The sequence below is a fragment of the Tauraco erythrolophus genome, chromosome 14 (assembly GCF_009769465.1).
Source record: "Tauraco erythrolophus isolate bTauEry1 chromosome 14, bTauEry1.pri, whole genome shotgun sequence".
Lineage (NCBI taxonomy): Eukaryota > Metazoa > Chordata > Aves > Musophagiformes > Musophagidae > Tauraco > Tauraco erythrolophus.
The window spans coordinates 23,274,822-23,297,210 of record NC_141478.1 but is presented as its reverse complement, the minus strand read 5'-3'; the positions used below and the strand labels follow the sequence as shown (position 1 = coordinate 23,297,210).

General features: G+C 51.9%; 1 protein-coding gene across 1 annotated transcript; it reads right to left on the bottom strand.

Moving 5' to 3' along the window:
- Positions 1-412: 412 nt before the first annotated feature.
- SORD (sorbitol dehydrogenase) lies at positions 413-21,859 on the bottom strand. The gene is made up of 9 exons (XM_086620408.1): positions 21,800-21,859; positions 17,970-18,003; positions 16,419-16,583; positions 14,360-14,519; positions 11,418-11,536; positions 10,894-10,959; positions 3,074-3,249; positions 2,121-2,242; positions 413-578 (listed from the first exon to the last, which is right to left on the bottom strand). Exons 1-9 carry the CDS (start codon positions 21,857-21,859, stop codon positions 413-415), a joined length of 1,068 nt encoding a protein of 355 aa, XP_086476534.1.
- Between the last annotated feature and the right edge of the window lie 530 nt (positions 21,860-22,389).

Below are 22,389 nucleotides of genomic sequence, written 5' to 3'. Positions count from 1 at the left end.
CACCACTGTCTCTGTCCTTGCTTCTCCCCCAGGGCTGGTGTCACCCTCCCGCAGCTCGTCCGCACGGACAAACCTGCCCAGCACGCCCAGAGAGAACCAGGCCCTCCCGTGCGTGAGGTCTGCCGGAGAAGAGCCAACCACACGAACCACCATCTCTAACCACACAGCAGCGTTTTGATTCAAACTGTTCCCCATTGGTTCTCCATTGGTAGTTACCCATTAATACTCTAATTAATATCCATTAGTACTCTAATGACATGTCCCTCAGTGCCATTCACCCTCATTATCATTTGATTTTCTAGCTCTACTACAATGCAGCGCCTGCACGAGGTGACTGTGTAAACATGCAACAGCCACACAGCAGCCCCAGGCAGGTGGTGCAACGGGGGCGAGGGCCGGGCACCGCGGCATCTCAGGGGTTCTGGTCAGTGGGGTCACACTTCAGCATGACTTTTATCCCATCGCCCCTCTTGCTGGTCTCGAACGCCTCAAGAGCCTTTTCCAGGGGGAAGCGGTGCGTAACCAAGGGCTTGACGTTGATCCGCTTGGATGCCAGCAGAGCAATCGCCACGGGCCACCTGCAAGGGAAACGGAGAGCAGGAGATGAGAGCAGCCAACAGTCTGGAGCTCGAAGCAAAGAGCACAGAGGAGCCTGGTTTCGTTTTTCTGAGTTAACCCTGAGTAATTTTCTGAGTTAACCCTGAGAGCTGGAGCACCTTTCCTATGAGGACAGGCTGAAAGAGTTGGGGCTGTTCAGCCTGGAGAAGAGGAGGCTCCGGGGTGACCTTATAGCGGTCTTCCAGTACCTCAAGGGGGCCTACAGGAAAGATGGGGAGAGGCTGTTCAGGAGGGCCTGTTGTGATAGGACAAGGGGTAATGGTTTTAAAATAGAGGGAGGTAGATTCAGGTTGGATATTAGGAAAAAATTTTTTACCATGAGAGTTGTAGAACACTGGAACAGGTTGCCCAGAGAGGTGGTGGATGCTCCATCCCTGGAGACGTTCAAGGCCAGGTTGGACGAGGCCCTGAGCAACCTGATCTAGTTGGAGATATCCCTGTTCCTTGCAGGGGGGTTGGACTAGATGACCTTTGAAGGTCCCTTCCAGCCCTAACCATTCTATGATTCTGTAATTTCCTCAGCCCAGTTAACCATGGGGAGTTTTGCCTACAATCTTCCGGAGGGGGAACCTCATGCGTCAGGCAGGGGAGCTGGGAGAAGCCAACTGCTTGGGCTGTTGGTCACGGAGAAGGCAGGCACTGCTACACGGACAGCTGGCAGTGCTCCCGCCTCCAGAGGCCAAGGAAGCGAAAATCACAGGCAACAACTCTACATCAGAGGCGTCAAATGAAAAACAAAACTGCTGCCTGCCACTCTCCTCTTGCCCCGCCTCCTTGCTTGCAGATGGATCACCGTGGAGTTCAAACTCACCGGCTCGGTGCACGGAGGAGAAAGGAAAAGCCTCAGCCAGCTGCCAACCTCTTCTTTGGCAGAGACTCACACAACCAGGCTGCTTTGCCGCTCCATTTGAACGGGCCGAATTAGAGTGATGGGCATACAAAGGGATGCAGCGGCTGCTCTGACTCCCAAACTGCCTATTTAAAGCTATTTCTCATTTTAAGAAGGAACTTGACTACTAAATCCTTCCTGGAAAACAATCTCAACAGACTAAGCACAGATTCCTGCTCTGCTAGGAAGAAGCTACGGCTCTGAACACAGCAGCAACCAGGCTGCAAGTGTGCAATGCTGGGTCTCAAGCTCTGCCCAAGGAGAACAAGACCAAAGAGGGAACATCTGGGCTCTTCCAGCCTCCAGGGCCAGGTCAGCTTTCAGTACCCCAAAAGATGTGCCTGTCCACAAGCTGTGCAGCTCAGCTCTCCATAGGGAGCACACACACCTTTAAAGTGGCTCCAGATATATCTTTGGCTGCAGCAAAATGATGAAAACTAAAGATGGCTCTTGCTCATCCAAGCATTCACTCATCTCCGACAAGACTGACGACATGATTTCCATCCATGATGAGCAAGGAGAGCAGAGCTGGGCACCACCAGCAAGGCTGGGTGTTCACAGCTTGACCCAAGATGAAGCACTTGAGATTTTGACTCCTTGCCCCGAGACTCACGTGTTGCAGTAGCGGCACACCCCCCGGATATCCACCTCCCGCAAGGAGGCATTCACGATGGGCACAGTGACCATCTCAGGCCCCAGCCCCACCAGCACCAAGGTCCCACCAGAACGAGTAGCCTGGAGAACAAACACACAAATACGTTATATTTTGTGAAAAAACAGTTGCCAGAGTCTACACAGAAGTCTGTAAAAAAAATAAAGCCACACTTTGTGGCTGCAATGGCCTGTCCAGGGCACAGTGGAGAAGCCAGGGGAGAGGCAGGATGCCATCAGGAGCCCGTAAGCACGAAACACGCAATAAACAAGGCTTAAAAAGCAATCTTTCGAAAATCCCTGAAGGACTTTGGTGTCTAAACCTCACTCTGAAAAATGACTGGCACTTGGGAGTGCAAAAAGCACTTCCGGATTTCGATGGGAGAGATTTAGAACTAAGAGGCTGACGCTCCACTGGAATTTCTTGGTTTGCAGCTCGTCCCATTTGCCTCCTGTCCTTTCATTGTGAAACTCTGCACTACCTCCTCCACCTCCTCCACATCCTCCCGTTAGACAGTTCATGACAGCAAGACATTCCCTCCTTAACTCTGCTGGAATTAATTTCCTTAATCATTCTCCTGATTTGGACACAACCGCAATTTCATGGCAGATGCTGCCCTACTTGGTCCACCTGCCTGACACCGTTGCGTAGCCACGCTTGGGTTTCAGGGGTCTTACTGGAGTCTCTTTGGTAAGTGGTAAAGCACCCAGAGCATCAAATCAGATAATTATCTCCAAGCTGCCTGCAAAGACGTTAACTCTTTAATTGCCTCTGCTGTCTAACGAGCACCTTCCCTCCCCCACGCCAAGCCAACTGAAAGGAACACTACGAGAGCGAAATAACTGTCGGCCACCGCTGCGTCCCAGAAAGAGGAAAGCCATCGCTGCTCTACCCCGGGGACACACGGTACTCACGTAAACGCCAGCCTGGATGCAAGCTTGCGCTCCTGTGCACTCCAGAGTGATGTCGGGCATGCAGCCAAGCAGGCTTTCCACTTTGGAGGCCACCTCCTTCGGGGTCTCATTTTTAACCTGAATGGTGAAATCCGCCCCCACCTCCTTGGCTTTTTGCAGGCGAGAGGCAGATAAATCTGGGAAAAGACAAAACAAGTCAAGAGCTCTTGCTTCCCACCCTCATCTGATGTCTCAACAGAGCCACCTTCTTTGGTGACCAGCTGCCAACTGTCTCAGGAGAGAAGAGAGTATTTGTTACATAGTAGGAGATGATGGAAAGCTCTATCCCACTAGTGCCTTCTCAAGAATTTATGTAGACCACCCAGACCAAAGGGCTTCCCACCCTTGATGTAAATAGGCCACCATCCAGGAGCCCTGATGGAAGCATGCTCATCTGGGGTCTGAACATGCTTTCACAAGGGAGCATACAACCAGGAGAGGAAAGGGTCTACGTTCCCTCCCTCAAGTTCATGCAGCCTTCAGTAAAAAGGCAGGGAGAAGACCTGCTCACTTTTCTGGGCAGACAGAGAAGGACAAGCAACGGGAACACCTTTAAGGCTCAGATGTCAAAGACTTGAGGGTGTGCTTCAAAGGGGCTAAAGTACAAACTCACAGACAAAATCCACACCATGCAAAGCAATATCCAAGCGAAGGAACAGCTGTCGCCGCCAGATGCAAGAGGTGCCTTCTATAAGAACATCAGTTCACAGATCTCCCAATTGCTCTTTGGTACTGCAGGAATGTCAAGAGCGTGCCAAGACAAACTAGAAGGCCAAGCTTAACTCCCAAGGGCACGCACATCAATGCAGGAACTGCAGCAAGAACAGCCATGGCCAAGCACTGGCGTGCTGCTGGGCCTGCCCTGGGCTACCACGTGCTGCTGTCCCGACGCTCACCGCAGCGCAGAGGAACCTCAGTGCAGGCACCGGCAGAAGGCAGCGGGAGGGCAGGGCGGACAGGGCAGCGCTGACCCACGCTCGCCCTGTTTGAGCAGTGCCATTGTGTCTCACCAAAGCTGCCACCGCCTAACCCTGCACCACCCAGTGCCTCTCTGGCCATGACTCTCTCATGAAGCAGCTTCACTAACTCACGTGGGACCTTAACCCACTAGTGAAAAAGAACTGAAAAAAACCACGTCATGCACACGCTCAGCGAGTTAACCCAGGGAGGAGCCTGCAGTGAGGCAAAAAACCTCCACTCACTTCTGCATTTTGCTTCGCTGGCTCTCAAGATGATTTGCTGTTGCTCACACCCTCAAGGATCTCTCTCAAAGAGCACGAGGCAGAGGCAAGGTTGATAATAGGATCTTGTGCCCTGATGGCTCAGAAATCACCTGCCATGCACGGCACAGCACCGGGAAGCCTTTTGGACAGGAGACATCGGGCTCAGAGGATCATTAAAGTGGCCATTTCACTTCCAACAGTACCCGATGAGAGCAGATCACGAGCTCTCTGAGGGCTTCCTCAAGGAACCGTAGATGCTTTCAGCTGAGCAAACTGCAGAACACATCAGTTGGCAACACTCAGCGCGTCCCTGCTCCTGCAGACCTCTCCCATCCTTTTACCCTCCTTCTAACGGTACTGGGGGCTGCTGAGCATTTTCCACCACAGATGAATTAGCAGGCAAGCCCATAAGAAAAAGGGAGTGGATCTGGTAATACGGTTGACCTCGGATGCCCTAATAACACAGAGCAACAAAGCTGGTGATGACAAATGTCTGTGAGGGCATGGCTGTACTCTGGAACCTCTTGACAGTGCTTAAACATCTTTTGAAGATCCATAAAATGGTTTGTACCATGGAGCGAGCCACCCTGGGGGGTAGCCTCACTGTCTGTCTCTTCTCTTCCACATCCTCTAGAAGGAAGCCACCCACTCCTCTCCAGACACACTGGTGACCAGGACATCTCTGGAGATGAGGAAGTGGAGAGCAGAAAAGAAGATTGGCATTTCCCAGGCAGAAACAGCCTCTTTGCCTGCACTGAAGCAGTGGTCTACAGGGGCCCATGTGTTGGCACTGGAAAAGACATCCGGATCAAAGGAGGACCAAGACTTCCTAGATCCAAGATGGAGGGGTGGGCAATGTCTCCTGCCAGAGGTCCTAGGCTTGAAGATGAGGAAAATCATGCCTTTGCTAGGGGCACACTCATCGTCAGGACACGTGCACACTCACCACAAGAAAATACTGCTCTCACCGAGACGCAGCCTTCAGAGAAGTCAAACATGGGGGTAGGGAGGAAATATCAAGGAGGGAGAGGCCACTGCTCTGCCATGAGCTGCTCTGACTCAGCCCAGTGCTGGAAGGAAGCCATGTCAGAGGACCTGCCCTGCCCATCATGCAGCGAATGTGACATTTCCGACTGCCAGGCCAGGGGATGGACATGACCCCACCAGCAGCAGGAGGGTTTGAGATGTCAGGTGTAGGCACACCCACCAAGATCAGTACCCAGGAGATGTGTGGAGGGAGTTTCAAGATGTGAGAACAAAGAGTAAAAAAATGCAGATGAAGGAGGAAAAGCCAAGGCTGAAAAGTAAGGGCAGCATCACCCTGGAAGCCTCAAGGTGGGCTCTCGTTCCTATGGCTGCAGGAGACATGAGCCACATCTGTCTCTCCCAAGCTCTAAGCGTTGGGCTTCAGGCTGCATGTGCGGTCATGCTCAACCCTCTGCTAGCAGAGCTGCACTCAGAGACCTCCCAAGCAGAAGAGCTGCTATTTTTGAGGCATCTGAAGAGCTAAGAAGCACTTCTTGAGAGGTGGGCCTGTACAAATCTCACGATGTTCAACAAGGCCAAGTGCAAGGTCCTGCACATGGGTCGGGGCAATCCCATGCACAAGTACAGGCTGGGCAGAGAATGGATGGAGAGCAGCCCTGAGAAGAAGGACTTGGGGGTGCTGGTGGATGAGAAGCTCATCATGAGCCAGCACCGTGCGCTGGCAGCCCAGAGAGCCAACCGTGTCCTGGGCTGCATCCAGAGCAGCGTGGGCAGCAGGTCAGGGAGGGGATTCTGCCCCTCTGCTCTGCTCTCATGAGACCCACCCCTTCAGCGCTGCACTCAGCTCTGGGTCCCCAACACAAGAAGGACATGGAGCTGTTGGAGCGGGTCCAGAGGAGGCCATGAAGATGATGCGAGGGCTGGAGCACCTCTGCTCTGGAGACAGGCTGAGAGAGTTGGAGTTGTTCAGCCTGGAGAAGAGAAGGCTCTGGGGAGATCTTATTGCAGCCTTCCAGTACCTAAATGGGCTCCAAGAAGGCTGGAGAGGGGCTTTGGACAAGGGCATGTAGAGACAGGACACGGGGCAATGGCTTTACACTGAAAGAGGGGAGATTTCAATTAGATCTACGGAAGAAATTTTTCACTCTGAGAGTGGTGAGGCACTGGCACAGGTTGCCCAGAGAAGCTGTGGCTGCCCCATCCCTGGAAGTGTTCCAGGCCAGGTTGGATGAGGCTTTGGGCAACCTGGTGTAGTGGAGGGTGTCCCTGCCCATGGCAGGGGGGTTGTTACTAGATGATCTTTGAGGTTGCTTCTCACCAAACCTGGGTGATTCTTCCTGGCATGGCTGGTGTCTCTCAAATCTCAGAGTAAAGCAAGGAGACCATGGGAGCTCAACAGTGCTCCCAGCAATGGGTCAAACTCCCCAGGAAGTGCCCTGCTCGAAACACCAGCGTGCAGCAGATACGGCTGGATTCAGCCGTTTGCAGTATCTGCCCACTCACTAACGCATCTCACACTGTCTCTGTGGCAGAAGCACATCCAAAGGCAGTGTCCCGGAGCAACGGGACACACAGGCTGTCCTGCCAGCCAATGCATTTCAAAGTGGCCACAAAAGTCGCTCTCAGGCAGCAAACCCCCATGGCTCTCCCATAGCTGGCCTCTGGTTTGCTGACCTGCTCGGGATGCAGTCCTCGCATCGGAGAGGCACACAGGACGCAGCAGCAATACCGTCAGACCCTTCAGGACCATGATCTTGGTACACCCGGCCTACGTGAACCAGCACTAGGCACTTACTGAAGCTGACAGATCTCCAGGTCATCGAAAGAGAAAGTTACCGCATTGTTTAGAGGCCCAGATGCTTCTGAGTCTCGAGAAGGATAAAGTTGTTCAGATTTCAAATTTTACTGCGGCTGAACCTCACACAACTCTTGAGAAACTGGTCAATTATACAATTAAAGGGTTGCATCTTGCCTCTAGTCAGGAATTTGTTTTTACTTCCTGGCCACTGGAGGTAATTAAAGTTTAGGCTGCCAGAGGAGGAGTAGCCTGTTGCTGTGTCTCTGCTCCCACGGAAGCTATCAAATTACATTTAAGCTCTCCTGACGGTTTATGAGCCAACTTAACAGGCAAATGTTCCTGAAGCTCTCACACTTGCTATGTTGACCTTCTTTCACAAAGAAGCTGAACTTTGTCCAGTTCTTCATCTTCCCCAACCTTGACTTCCAAGGTTTCTGGAGGGACTGGCACACAGGAATCAGATTTAGCTAGCACAAGGGGAACAGTTCCCCTTATGCAGGAATTACCCAGTGTACCTTTAGTGACGGCCAGAGTAAGGCAAGACAGCCCAACACTGCCACACAAATATCCAAACTGTCGCTTCACTTGCCGGGGAACAAGGCTGCTCTTTTACACACCTCGAAGGAGAAAAGCAGCTTTTCAGAGCAACAGCAATGTCCACTGCAAGGCAGAAGGACAGGAGAAAGTTGCCCATAAGTGTCAATCGCACCCGCTCGGCAGCGGAGTGGAAGATAAGATGAGGAGCCATGAAAGTTGGATGAGGCCTTGAGCAACCTGGTGTAGTGGAAGGTGTCCCTGCCCATGGCAGGGGGGTTGGAACGAGATGATCTTTGAGGTCCCTTCCAACCCAAACCATTCTATGAATCTATGAAACAATCTGATCTTCCGCACCCAACCGCAGCCCGTTACATGCATCGACTCCGCTGCCCCGCAACAGGGAGAACATCAGTCTGCCAGGAATAAAGCACTTCAGGGAGCAGAGCACAGCTTATCAGAAGCACTAATACCTTTCATCAGGCAAGCTTTGGCACACACGAGCCTTTGGAAGGGTAGGGCTGAGAGTCAGTCTCCAGCTACGGTGCCAGTTGCTCTCTGGGAGTCCCAGAGAAGAGACACGACCCCTCAGCAGAGACAGAACTTTCCAAAATTGGTTGACTTCAGGTGTGCCAAAGACACTCACCGCGAAAGCTGTAAGAGGTTGGTTCTCACCAGGGCAGGAAAAAGCTCTTCTAGGTATTTCTGTATTTGTGTGGCTTGTCAAAACAAACACAAACATTTAAAGCCTTAAATGCTGCGAAGACAAAGGTCTTGACAGACAAACACACCACAAAAACTCCAGGCAGCGAGTTCAAAGAATGTGGTAGCAAAGTACAAGAGGGCCTTTGTGGGCAGACAGTCACCTCGCCCCGTGTTGGCTCCTAAAGCTGACGGAAAAAGCAGTTTCTTGAGAAGGGCAGCAAAATCCCCAGCGGCAACAAGCCAAACTAAACCTATTCTGCAGCTGACGTCAAGCACAGAGATCTGACATGGGACAGCACCTCCATGGGTGTCTCTGAGCATCTCAGCCAAATGCCTCTCAGGTGAGACATGTCTGCAAGTCAGGATCATCACATAGGTCAAGGCATAAAGATAGGAATGGGTTAATTCCATGCAGCTGAGCTTGCTGATCCTGCAAAGCAGGTACCAAGAACTTCCTACGGCCACCAGGAGCCCTATGGCACATGCTACACAGACCTGCTTGCCAAAGGTCCACAGGAGCAGTCTACAGGCAGAGGCAACAGCAGCTACCAGCGTCACAGGGAAGAATACACTCAGTCAGGACTGGGGATGGGGCAGCAGGCTGAACCAGCTGCCTCGGCCCCACCAACCCCTGCCAGCTCACCAAGCACTTCCCCACCCAAGCACTGGGTCACCCACCAGCCCTTGCACCAGCTCAGCTTGGCAGCAAGGCTCTGCGTATGTGATTCAAGAGGCAGAGCTGCTTTTCCTGCTGTAGCAGCCGTCATCCTCAAATGACAACACTGTGTAAAATCCAAGGCCTGGACCGATCACGTCCACCAAGCCCGCAGGGTGGGGCCAACAGAGCAAGAAGTGCCCCGGACTCAGCAGCAAGAGGATTTAGGGAGGAGAAGGCAATAATCTGCCTTAGGTTTTGACATGAGCCACTGCTGAAGAATGCTTCCGCAAAGGCAAGAAGGTGGGACCTGAATTTTGTTCTCTCAACCCAAAGACGGAAACACAGTAATAGAGAGGTCAAAAAAACACCTGGCCCCAAGTGTGGGAGGAGGAGTAATAGCCTTCTGAAAGGTCCACATTGGGTCTTTAGCCCCAGAATGCTGCAGCAACCTGTGCTCGCTCTCTAGTCGGACCTGTAACCGCTCCCCCCAGCCACCACTGCTCAGGAGGATCAAAGAGTAGTGGAAATACCACCTCCAGGCCTTGTCCAAACCCCAGGTGGGAATTTCAACCAGGGAATCTCCTGAGGTTACTTCAGCTCTCAATTCTTCTGGGTAAGCTACACAGAGAAGAGCCTAGCCTTTGAGGAGAGGTGGAGGGAGCTGGGCTGGGTTAGTACAGCAAAAAGATGGAGGCATCAAACGGCTGTCTGGGAAGCAGCCCCTTTGCAGAAGGGCAGCTGCAAAGACAATGGAGACTCATTTCAGTTGCTGCAGACAATACAAGGGGAAATATCCACAAATGACAGTTTGTGAATGGAACCCAGAAAAAGCTTCTTCATTAGGAGGTGGTGCCCAGAAAGGTGTGATCTCCATCCTCAGCGGTTTTCCAGGAGCAGCTAGACAAAAACCATGGCTGCAAGCAGCAGTGGACTAAAAACCTCCAGGACACAGTTTTACAAGGAAGGTCTATTTCTGAAACACAGGGACCCTGAAAAGGTCATTTCAGTCTCTGCGGATAATCAGCGGAACATGAACCCCCCAGCAGGACAGCAGAAAGAAGGGAGCAAAAGAAAACTGGAGAGGGACAATGTGGCTGAACACAGAAAGGACTGTGAAAACACTTGTCCAGGTCATCACCTAGCACTACAAAAGGGAAGAAAAAAACGTGCTCAGAGCAAACCTCCAAGAATAGCTCCAGACAGGGCACAAAATATGCTGCGTTGCCTGGTCTGTGTGCCTAAGTGAAGACTAGAAGCAGATATAATCAAGGTCTATAAGCACTACAGGGAAGATGAAACCTGATCCTTAAGGCTTAACTATAGGCCGAAAGCAAAACACAAAGTTGAAGTCAGAAGAGCTCAGAATAGAAAAAAAAAAAGTCAGTGATCAGAGGTGCCAGAAGCAAGTGGAGCTTCTGTAACTCAGAGCTTTGTCATACAGACTCCTTGCCTCTACCCAAAAAACCTGCTCAAAGTCTGAAAAAGGCCCCTAGGCTTGATCCAAGGACGTCTCATCAATCTCTAGTTTATTCTCCTTGAATATTGTCCTCACTGTAGCTACTCCACGCACACAACTTGTCTGTGCTCGGAAGTAGAAGTTATTACCCTGGTCCGCTAACCCAGCGGAGAAGCCCCAGTTGCAACCCCCACCTTCTAACAGATCCCAATTAGTGCAAAGATCAAAGTCTAGTCCTGAGGAACGAGGTGTTTATTAGGATTCCCTCCAGGCAGCCACGCTACTACTCCATTCATGAACAGACTTTCCACTGGGCTTGGGCTGCCTTCCCCAGCAGTTATGTTGAAGGAGTACCCTGGAGCTAGTCAAATTGTTGTACTGTGGGAAACAGGCACACACTTAAGGGTTAAAAGGACTTACCTGTAATTATCACAGTCGATGCACCCATCACCTTAGCAACAAGCACGTTAACAAGGCCAATTGGTCCTGGGTACAAAGGGCAGAAAGAGAACATATACAACTGCCAGGCAGCACCAGCTGCAGGCTCCCAACGTGCCCAGAGCTCAGCACGTTCCCAGGCTAAAGGAGGCTCCGATTGCGTTTCCAGGTGGGCAGCTCTGGGATCCCAGCATCGCCATGATCCCAGGGCAGGGAGGCCAGCTGCTGAGAGAGCAGCTCTTGCTACACGAGGGACTCTGCAAGGAAAACACCACCCGCCCCTCTGCTCCTTCGAGCTGGTAATGGTTAGCATGCCCAGACACTGCACCTTGTGTTTGGGCTGCTCAAAATGCAGCACTGGAGTGCAGCATGGGCAAGGACAGCCTCAAGGTCCCCCTTGGCATCCCTGTAACAGCAGAGCCCAGAAGCCCAGCTTGCACCCTGTCCATCCCCCTCCACACTGCAGCAGGCAGAGAACCCAAGGACTGAATATGTGTTCACCATACCAGAGCCGGACACGAAGACTTTGCTTCCCAGAGTGACTCCTGCCCTTCTGCAGGCATGGATTGCCACCGAAAGGGGCTCGATAAGAGCTCCTTCTTCGTAAGTGACATTATCTGGAAGCCTGCAAGAACCAGACACAAGCAACAGTCACCAAAGAGGTTTATGAGGGTGATGAGGAAAGTCATGACACTCGAAGACTAAACATGGGTTTAAATCACAGTGGCAAAATAAACTCTCACTCTTGGATTGAGAAATGCAGGGCAGGAAGGTGTTTCAAGAGGTCATATGGCCTTCTTCCCTCCTCTGAAGCAGCATCAAGCACACCTAAACCACTTACCAGTTTGCCTAAGCACCAAACACAGGGATCCACAACTTCCCTATGCCATTTCTCCAGTACTTGGTGAGTCAACCCTACAACTCCATTGTCGCTCATTTCCTTTGGAATAAACCCCACAGTGTGTATCCACCACCTCAAAGGCTGCCCTAAGACTGGGACCCATGGGTGAGCTCCCCGACCCCTCCTCTGGGTTGAATCATTCAGCTCTGCGCTTTTAGAAGACACCTTGCTGCCAATGGTGATGTCACATAAACCAAAGGCAGCCAGATCCAGGCCTCCCCACCACGCCCTGGATGTCCTCCCTTGATGCATCAAGTGCTTCAACCAGTGGGCTGGTCCCAGCACGCACCTCTCCAGCAGTCAAGGGAAATGTGTACAGTGGGTATCGAACACCTTTTGGACAGAAACAGCTCCGTAACACAGCTAGCGTAAGAGATGGAAAACAGCAGAAGGGGGTGAAAGCCCCCTGAACTGCTGACAGAAACCAATCCCAGCCCCACAACGAGCCTTCCAGAAAGGCACCAGGGTGGGCTCTCACACAGCGGGTGCTGGGAGCTGTGTCTGCAAGGAAAGTCTTTCTGACAGCCCTGGGAAGGTCGAGGTCAGGCCCCAGCCAGGCCAACAGGAAGACAAAGTAATGGAAACGACAGTTGTGGGAAAGTAGCTGCAAGATGTCTATATGTCTCTTATCTCCAGGAGGCACTGAAGGACTGAGTCCAAAAGTTTGGTTGCTTCAGAGTATGGCATCACATTTGCTCCTACTGGGTCTGGGTACTGCTCTGTCAACGGGGCGGGCAGCTTTGCAGCACGATCCCACCTCCCTCGAATTACTCAGGGTACCCAGCACAGAGTCTATCCACCTGCAGAAGGACAGACAACACCTCCCCAAGTATGTGGGAAACCACTGAGCTCAGCCATCATCTTTTCTTGTCAAATCTGTGCCGGCAGAGTGACTTCATGCCAGGGAATCTGCTCTGCATCAGATGGCCACGGCATTGCTGATTTGCACCTGGGAGCACCAGATCCAGGTTTTGCATTTTACTGCTTAAGGAAAAAAAAAAAAAAAAAAAAAATTTAGCCAAAGTAATATTTACTCAAATTGGAGAAAAAAAACAGATCTCTCCCTGGAAGAAGACTGCTACAAACCAGTCGCTTTCTCCCAAGCGAAAACTTGCCATGTTGTCAGAAAATGTTATTACAACACTACACAGGAAATCAGCAGGTCTGGACAGTGAGAAGTCAAGTCCCATCCAGATGAGCATCACATCCTGACAGCAGCTGCCTGGGACTCGCTTCGAAAGGAGCTTCCTGCCCGAGGACTCTCATGAGAAGTGTAATCAAGTGCCTCCTCCTGACTGATTCATCTCCAACGCTTCCTCTGCAGACATCAAAGATCAATCCTAAGGACCTTCCTGCTCCTGGAAGCACCAGCTCCACACAGACTGAGAAAGAACAAGCTCCATAGGCAGACCAGTCTCAGGGGGCCGCTACCTTAGAATCATAGAATCATAGAAGGGTTTGGGTTGGAAGGGACCTCAAAGATCATCCAGTTCCAACCCCCCTGCCATGGGCAGGGACACCCTCCACTACACCAGGTTGCTCAAAGCCCCATCCAACCTGGCCCTGAACACTTCCAGGGATGGGGCAGCCACAGCTTCTCTGGGCAACCTGGTCCAGTGCCTCACCACCCATCAATGTAAAGAATTTCTTTCTTAGATCTAACTTAAATCTCCCCTCTTTCAGTTTAAATCCATTGCCCCTTGTCCTGTCACTACACGCCCTTGTCCAAAGCCCCTCTCCAGCTTTCCTGTAGGTCCTTTAGGTACTGGAAATTTGAAAATACTGGTACTTAGACTATTTGTAACTCCTTGTGTAAATGCACCTACATGGGGGTAACGTTGCAGAGGTTTTTTTTGTGTTTCTAGCACGTTTAGGAGTCCTTAAGCACAGACCTGCTTTTAAGCAAACGTGTCAGCCCTGCCACGATGAAGAACACACTCGAGTTTGCTGAACTGGATACGAACACAGACGTGTCACGCTGGCAGCTCAGCGGGGCCACTCGGCGCCGCCCAAAAAAGCGGCTTCGGAAGGGCCCGGCTTTCTGTTCCTGTTCTGCTTTAAGGAGGATGACTTTGTGACTTTGTTCCAACCGACAGAGCGATGTGTCAGCAGTCTCAGTGGTGCTTCCTGAAAAGCAGCAGTAAAGCTAGCTCCGTCCAAAGCATCAGACAAAGACCTTCAGGCACTGTCCTGAGAAGGCAAGGGTAAGAGCTGACAGCAGAAAAGCAACCAAGAGCAGGGAGCAAACGGGAGAAGGAAAATAATTAAAGGGTAAAACAGTGGTGACTGTTTTACAGCAGGAAAAAATGCACGAAATGTTTATGTTTGGCACCAGTGGGGATAAACGACACCTGCCTGACAAACCCTTTGCAAAGTGGCTGCCATCCAAGCCTTTCCCATGTTATTTATGGATGAGAAAGCAACAAAACCTGTTGTGTTCAAGCAAAGAGTGCTCACTGCGACAACCGGCAGGGCCAAGAGGCGACTGCTTTGGCTAATGCCCCCCAGGGAGCGACCTGTTTCTCCGCAGAGGGAGCACCTACTCACTTGTAGCAGAAGCTGGCACTGTGCTTGTAGTAGCGGCACAAGTTGCCGTTATCGGGAGGCGTCGCGCAGAAGAAGACGGTTGGAGACAGGTTATAGCGGCCCATTTTGCAGAATTCATCCGTTTCTCGCGGGACGCCAGGCTCGATGGCCACTCGATCACCTGCCGGGGCGAAAGCAGGCTGTGTTACTCGGGAGGAAGGTGGGCACACAGGTATGAGCAGCACGGAACAACCACGGAAGACGTCTGCTAACTGAGGAAGATCACGCTGCACGCACCAGGCAAGCTCCTAACGCTTCCTTCCCGGTGGCCTCGTCACCACCACCACCTCGTCACTGAGCAGATGGAAGCTCAGTCACATACAGAGCTCTCTCCAGCTGCCTTGCACTCAACCTTAGCAGATGGAAAGGCAGCCCTCACCCCTGCAATCACGCGGTGAGCAGGTTTTTGTCAGAAGCTGTAGTAACTGGAAGAGGAAATAATTAGGACAAAGCAGGTGAGCTCTGCCGGCCACCACGCTGCCAGGTGGAAAGGGCTATTCCTTGGGAAGGGAGCTCGCGGCACAGACGCACACCCAGGAGTCAGGCAGGACTTCTGGGGGAACAGAGGCAGCTTGATGCTGTGATGGAGTAGCCCAGACTGCTGGAAGGACGGATGTTGCAGGACAAAGAGTCACTATTTCATTGCAATCAGCAGGCAGGATGGACTAAAGGAAACAACTGTGTGATCAAAGTGCAACTTGCAAGTATGCAAGGGACACAGGACAGCACGTTTTACTTAGCATAGGGAGCCAAAGCTCTTCAACAACAGGCTCTGCGTCACAGTGACGAGCAGGAGGATGGATCAAAGCAAAGAGCTCTCTAGCCCACTGCATCATCTGTGATAATCACAGAACCATGGAATGGTTTGGGTTGGAAGGGACCCCAAAGATCATCTTGTTCCAGCCCCCCTGCCATGGGCAGGGACACCCTCCACTACACCAGGTTGCCCAAAGCCTCATCCAACCTGGCCTGGAACACTTCCAGGGATGGGGCAGCCACAGCTTCTCTGGGCAACCTCTTAGAAGGTCTTGAACCTCATCTTCTCCTACAGTGGGCAGTTCTTCATTCTCCCAGTCCCTGCCTTTGCCTTCTGTGACTTGGGCTGGGCGGCTGGAGCTCTTGCCAGTGAAGACTGCAGCAAAAAATATCCCTTCGGAAAGGAGCAGACCAGAACTGCACGCAGAGCTCCAGATGTGCAATGATGTCCTCTGATCTCATCTCTGTCCCCTTCCTAACACTGACTGCCATTTTTCACCATTACTGAGCCAATGTTCCCATGCACTGTGTCAGAGCCAAAGGTCTCACTCTTCAGCAGTGATGCTCAGACCATCACTTTAGATATGAAGCTGGTTTTATTTCTTCTGCTGTGGAAACCACTTTATGTTAATCTGCATTGAATTTCATCTGCATCTTATTGCCCAGGCACCCTTAAGGTCTCTCTGTAACTCTTGCTAGCTCTCCCGTGTCCTCTCCACCCTGCCGAAGTTACTACCATCAGGAAACTTTGCAAAATTCACTGTTCAGCCCATTTTCTAGGACATTCCTGAGCACAGTGAACTGTAAAGTGACCTCTACATCATGGGACCTGCTACAGTTGCTCCAGTGACCTCTCTCCACTGCAGGAGGCCATTTGCTCCTTCAAGAACACAACACAGCAAAGAAACATTAACAGCAGGTTGTTGGCAAGAGCAACGTACATGGTTTCTGAAGTTTCATCTAGCTTCTTCAAAAGGCACCTTGTACCAGCATACACTCTGCTCTGCACTAAAATAAAGTCAGGCCAGCTCAAAGGTATCCCAAGATAAAGCACACCTAAGAAACTTCATAAACTCCAGTGGCCTAGCTGGATGAGTAACAGCAATACGGTGACACTCTTCGAAGGAGAAGGTCACTCTGTGCAATTCACAGCTCAGAACATCAGATAAATTTACCTAACAAAAGAGCACAGCCTGTTACCAACAGATTCTCAGGAACGGTTTAGCAGGAAAACAAATAAAGAGAGAGTTTGGGTTCCAATTACCTGCTTTCAGATGAGTCACTCCTGATCCCACCTTGATGACAGTGCCAGAAGCTTCGTGCCCCAACACTATGGGATCCTTCACGACAAAATCCCCAATTCGACCATGCTGCCAGTAGTGAACGTCAGACCCGCAGATCCCAACAGAGTGCATCCGCAGGAGGACCTCTGCCAGAAAACGAGGAAAGGCTCCTTGTAGAAAAACTTACCTCTTGGGCACTGGCAGAGCGCCACGTGTGCTGCCCTGCGCCCTGCAACAAAGGCCAGGCTGGAGTAAGAATAAGAGACCATGTCCATTTAATTTTTCCTTCTCCCTAAGCTATGATTTCAGCCCTGGAATGAATCAAAACCCTCTCAGCCCCTATGCCTGACCTATTCATATTTAGTCCTGCAATAACATCACCTGACATGTCCCAAGAGCTGTTGAACATGAAATACATGAACTGATGAAACAGGAAGCAGAAACAGCCAGATAAAGGGGCTGTTATTATCTGTTATCTATTTCAGTCACACATTCTTTTTTATAGAATCATAGAATCATACAATGGTTTGGGTTGGAAGGGACCTTAAAGATCACCTAGTTCCAACCCCCCTGCCACTGGCAGGGACACCCTCCACTACACCAGGTTGCCCAAAGCCTCATCCAACCTGGCCTTGAACACTTCCAGGGATGGGGCAGCCACAACTTCTCTGGGCAACCCGTTCCAGTGCCTCACCACTCTCAGAGTGAAAAATTTCTTTCTTATATCCAACCTAAATCTCCCCTCTTCCAGTTTAAAGCCATTGCCCCTTGTCCTATCACTACACACCCTTGTAAAAAGCCCCTCCCCAGCTTTCCTGTAGGCCCCCTTTAGGTACTGAAAGGCTGCAATAAGATCACCCCGGAGCCTTCTCTTCTCCAGGCTGAACAGCCCCAACTCTCTCAGCCTGTCTCCATAGCAGAGGTGCTCCAGCCCTCGGATCATCTCCGTGGCCTCCTCTGGACCCACTCCAGCAGCTCCATGTCCTTCTTGTGTTGGGGACTCCAGAGCTGAACGCAGTATTCCAGGTGGGGTCTCAGGAGAGCAGAGCAGAGGGGCAGAATCCCCTCCCTCGCCCTGCTGCCCACGCTGCTTTTGGTACAGCCCAGGACACGGTTGGCTTTCTGGGCTGCCAGCACACGGTGCCGGCTCATGGTGAGCTTCTCATCCACCAACACTCCCAAGTCCTTCTCCTCAGGGCTGCTCTCAATCCATTCTCTGCCCAGCCTGTACTTGTGCTTGGGATTGCCCTGACCCACGTGCAGGACCTTGCACTTGGCCTTGTTGAACTTCATGAGGTTCTCACAGGCCCATCTCTCCAGCCTGTCAAGGTCCCTCTGGATGGCATCCCCTCCCTCCAGCATGTCCACAACACCACAAAACTTGGTGTCATCTGCAAATCTAATTTTTGAATTATTTTATACTTTCTCAGAAATATTTTATCTCTCTATAATATCAAAGAGCGACAGAAGAGAACGAGAAAAGAAAGAGATTAGCAAAGAAAGCAGACAGAAGCAGTCATCTCCAGACCTACCATTGGGACCCGGCTCTGGGATCGGACGGTTTTCCTATGGACAAAAAGGGAAAAAAAAAAAAAAAAAAGCATTCAGTTGCTTGTGCATAACCATGGGAACACCTGGCAGAAAGTCAGTCCAGGGTAAATCTGTAAGCAGATCAGGTTTTTTGTTCCATCTGCTCAGTAAGACATTGCTGTGCAACAAGGAGGGATATAAACTTCTTCCCTGAGCTCACCACATTTCTCTTGCACAGCAGAGCAACGTGGATATCCGTTATGAGTGAGCACACAGCCAGCTTGTAAATCCACTCTCCAAATTATTTTGCAGTAATTTCCCCTTTCCTGCCCAGACAAGAGTCACTTACTAAACCTTTCCGCCCTGGAACAGCCTCAGGTTTCAGCTGAATCCTTCATCCCACTGGCTGACAAAAAATATTCACCTTCTGTAAACAGGAAGATTCTGAACCACCTATTTCTAGAAAGCGTTTCTATTGCAGTGTTTATGTTATTACCATAAACAATAGGAAATATTTTTACTTTGTAATAATAACAACTCAATGTATAAATCAATTGTAAACATCACCGCAAATCCCATTTAAAGTCACATCCTCTTGCAACTGGCACGACACCTCTTTATGGGATGAATGATAAAACCAGAATTATAAAAGGAGTCACTTGGCTCCAAGGCACCCTTCCACCCAAAAGCTCTGCAGGCCTTCTGCCTTCACTGAACTTCCTCAGCTTCATCAAAAGATAAAGGAGCAATTCTGTTGGGTTTTACAACATCAAGACAGTACGATCCCCAACTAGCACCTCTAGGATCACGTCTCCAAGAAAGGCCCCACCAAAGCAGTGCTAACAAGGAACGCTTCATAACCCATCCGCTGCTCACATTTTCACGCATCTCAGACCCCTTTCCCAACAGCCCCAAACTGGGCACAAGACCTTTGAGCAGACCTCCTATCCACGCAGTTCCTCTTCAAAAATTTGGTGCATATACATTAGCGAGCCCACGGTCGGTTATTTCTCCTTTCAAGAGCATCTTCCGTATCTAGTTAGCAAGAAGATGGATGTCTGGATTCGAGAGACGAACAATCCCTTAAAGCTGCTACACAACAAGGAACACAAGATTTCCTGCTGCCCTACTGCAGAGAAAGCGGGGTATCCCTTCCTGCTGGTGGGAAGCACTGCTTTGCATTTCAGCTAATTAAATACCTTCTCAATCCCAGCAGCATTCCCCAACTCGGATTTTGTACTTCACCAGCAAAACATGACAAAAAAAGAGAAATTCTGGCAACGCGCTCCCAAAGCGCTGCGGTGTTACAATCCCTGCTGAGTAACCAGTGCTGTGAGCGGGCAGGATGGCCCGACTCGTGTCAGCTGGAGTGCAAACCAAAGTACAGCTCAACCTACTCAAATTTTCAGTGCTCAGAACTGTATCTGCATTTTTTCTGCACGGGGTGTTTGTTTTATCCCACTAAGGACACAGCCCAGAGTGTCGTTTTTCAAAAGAAGTTGATCTAGATGTAATCTTTTCCATAGAAAATACCCAGTAAGAGTGCAATCTGGTAACTCTGGTAACTCATCAGAGGGACAGAGCACCTAAGCTATCTCAAAGGGACCAACCAGAACAGTCCATGGCGAGAGATAAAACAACTTCTAGCTGCAAATGTGGATGTGGCATTCCTCAGACCAGAAAAAAAAAACACCACTTTTTTTTTTTTTCTATAAGAGCTGTGCTGAAAAACAGACATCTTGGTGAAAAGTGAAACCTCCAGCCTAATTTGTAGAAAACAGGGAGTGACCAAACCAGAAGACCCCAAAGCATTTCAGGGTGGGTGTTCTGCTCACTGTCCATGGTTCACTGAGAAGTTGAGAGACAGCAACGGGTGTAACTGAGGATGTGAAGGAAATGCAGCAAAAGTTTTCTGTGGAAGGAGACATATAAAGAGAGGATACGGTACATGCATAAAAAAACAATAAATCCTCAGGTGGCAGCAAACATGAGCCTGTGGCAACCACCTAAGATCAAGAGGAGAGTCAGCAAAAATGAAGCATTTTCACATAACATGGGTCAGCTGTTGAAGTCACGGTGACTCTCACCATGGGCAACAAGAATGAAAAAGAGCGTGGGAATTATGGGGAAGATAACCTCACCTAATGTTCGGTATGACTAACACAGGTAACAAGTTCAGAGTTCACTGCCTAGACTCCTTATGTGATCAGTGGGGCAAAGCAATGAAGAAATGGCAAAGAAACTTCAGAGAAGCCCAGGAGGACCACACCCCGAGGGGCTGCCAGGAAGGTCAGGGAAACACCAACAACCACCTCCGATGTCTCCAGCAGTATGGATATCCCAAGGAAAACTCGTGCATCTGGGTGTAAGACAGTTCAGAGACCAGCAACGTAGATGGGACAGAGCCAGCATCCACCCTCGCAAGTCTCATACACTCTTCTAAATCACAGGGGTTTGGAAACACGTTCTTGAACTAGAGGGACCACCTTGATTCTCACCCACTGTGGTGATGCCTTTCACGGAATTAAAGTTAGAGTAGAAGTTAGGCTGCATGTGCTTCCAGTGAAATTGCAGAAAGGCAGCCACACAGGAATTACCCACTCGAGCATCGCTTGGCCTTTGGCACGTGTTGCTTGACCTGTGCAAGAACGGTAAAAACAAATCAACTGCTTCCCTGACAATCATCTCCCAGCCAAGCTGCTGCAGGTACCCAAAGCCTGCGTGCCCGCCAGAGGCCCGCTGCCAGAACGGTCTGTACAGCCTGTCAATGTCAAACCTCACGTAAATCTTCCCTCTCCAGTTTGCTTTGGCACTTGCCAAACTGGCAAACACAAGCCCCCAGAAACACGGCACCGATTCAGCACCCGGGAACATCCAAGCGTTTGCGCCGGGAGAACCAGAACCAGTTGGAAGCACCGACTGAAAATAAAGGCCTCGTGGCGGGGGGGCTGCAGGACAGCACCATGGTAGGGGCGCAGGTGTGACCCGTGCGGCTGCACTCTTCGAACCCCCCCTCCTGCTTCGCACTTGGGCTCTCGTGAGCCCAACGAAACCACACGTCACCCCCCGTTTCATAGAATCATAGAATCATAGAATGGTTAGGGCTGGAAGGGACCTTCAGAGGTCATCTAGTCCAACCCCCCTGCAAGGAACAGGGATATCTCCAACTAGATCAGGTTGCTCAGGGCCTTGTCCAACCTGGCCTTGAACGTCTCCAGGGATGGAGCACCCACCACCTCTCTGGGCAACCTGTTCCAGTGTTCTACAACTCTCATGGTAAAAAATTTTTTCCTAATATCCAACCTGAATCCACCTCCCTCTATTTTAAAACCATTACCCCTTGTCCTATCACAACAGGCCCTCCTGAACAGCCTCTCCCCATCTTTCCTGTCGGCCCCCTTGAGGTACTGGTTTTGTTTGTTTGTTTGTTTTTCTGGGAATGCCTTTTTCCCAGGACTGCCCATGGAACAGCACCGGCTCCCTGTCCCCCGCTCCTGTCCCTCCGCCCCCCAACCCCTTCGCCCCCCATCCCCTCCGCTCCCCATCCCTCCGCCCCCCATCCCCCCGCTCCCGTCCCTCCCCCCGCGCCCGGGGGCCGCCGCTGCCCTTCCCCAGTCCCACCCGGGCCCAGCTCAGCGCACGGACCCGGCACTACGCGCGGAGCGGACACCCCCGCCCCGCCGCCGGGGGCTCGGCCCCGCCACCCCCCCCGGCCCCGCCGGGCCGCGCCGCGCCGCAGGGCAGGGCCGGCCCCGCTCCCCGCCCTCTGCGCCGAGCCGAGCCGAGCCGAGCAGCGGCGGCCCCGGGGCGGCCCGCTCCCCCCGGCCCGTACCAGGCGCAGGTCCCCGGCTCGGTGCACCACGACGGCCAAGTTCTGCGCCGTCGCCGCCATGGCTCGGCTCGGCGCCGCTCGGCTCGGCTCGGCGCCGCTCGGCTCGGCTCGGCCCCGCTCGGCTCGGCTCGGCTCGGCTCGGCTCGGCACGGCGCGGCGCGGCGCGACTCGGCGCGGCTCGGCTCGGCCCGACTCGGTGCCCGGGTCCAAGGGCCGCCGGCGGCGCTTCCCCCGGCGGGGCCGCCCCTCTGGCCCCGGCCGCCCCCCGCGCCCGGGCCGGCGCCGCCCCCTTGGCGCCCGGCGGAGGCTGAGAGTGTCACTGGAGGCTGCGGGGAGCCGGGGTTTGAGGGGGGGGTGGGTGGGGTCATGCCCCAAATCCCTGGCTCATGGAGCGGGCAGAGATCTCAGGGTGGGCGTCCTCCCCAGTGCTCCCTACGAACAGTCTGAAGCCGAAAGCTTTCCGGGCTTGACTTCCTCGGAAAACTGGGAAGCGCACAGGTTCTGTCACGCCAAGTGGGCAGAAGCAGCTGAAAATGGCCTGCGCTTCTCGTGTCGCTCCTTCCCGCTCGCGCGAGTGGGAACGTCCCTGA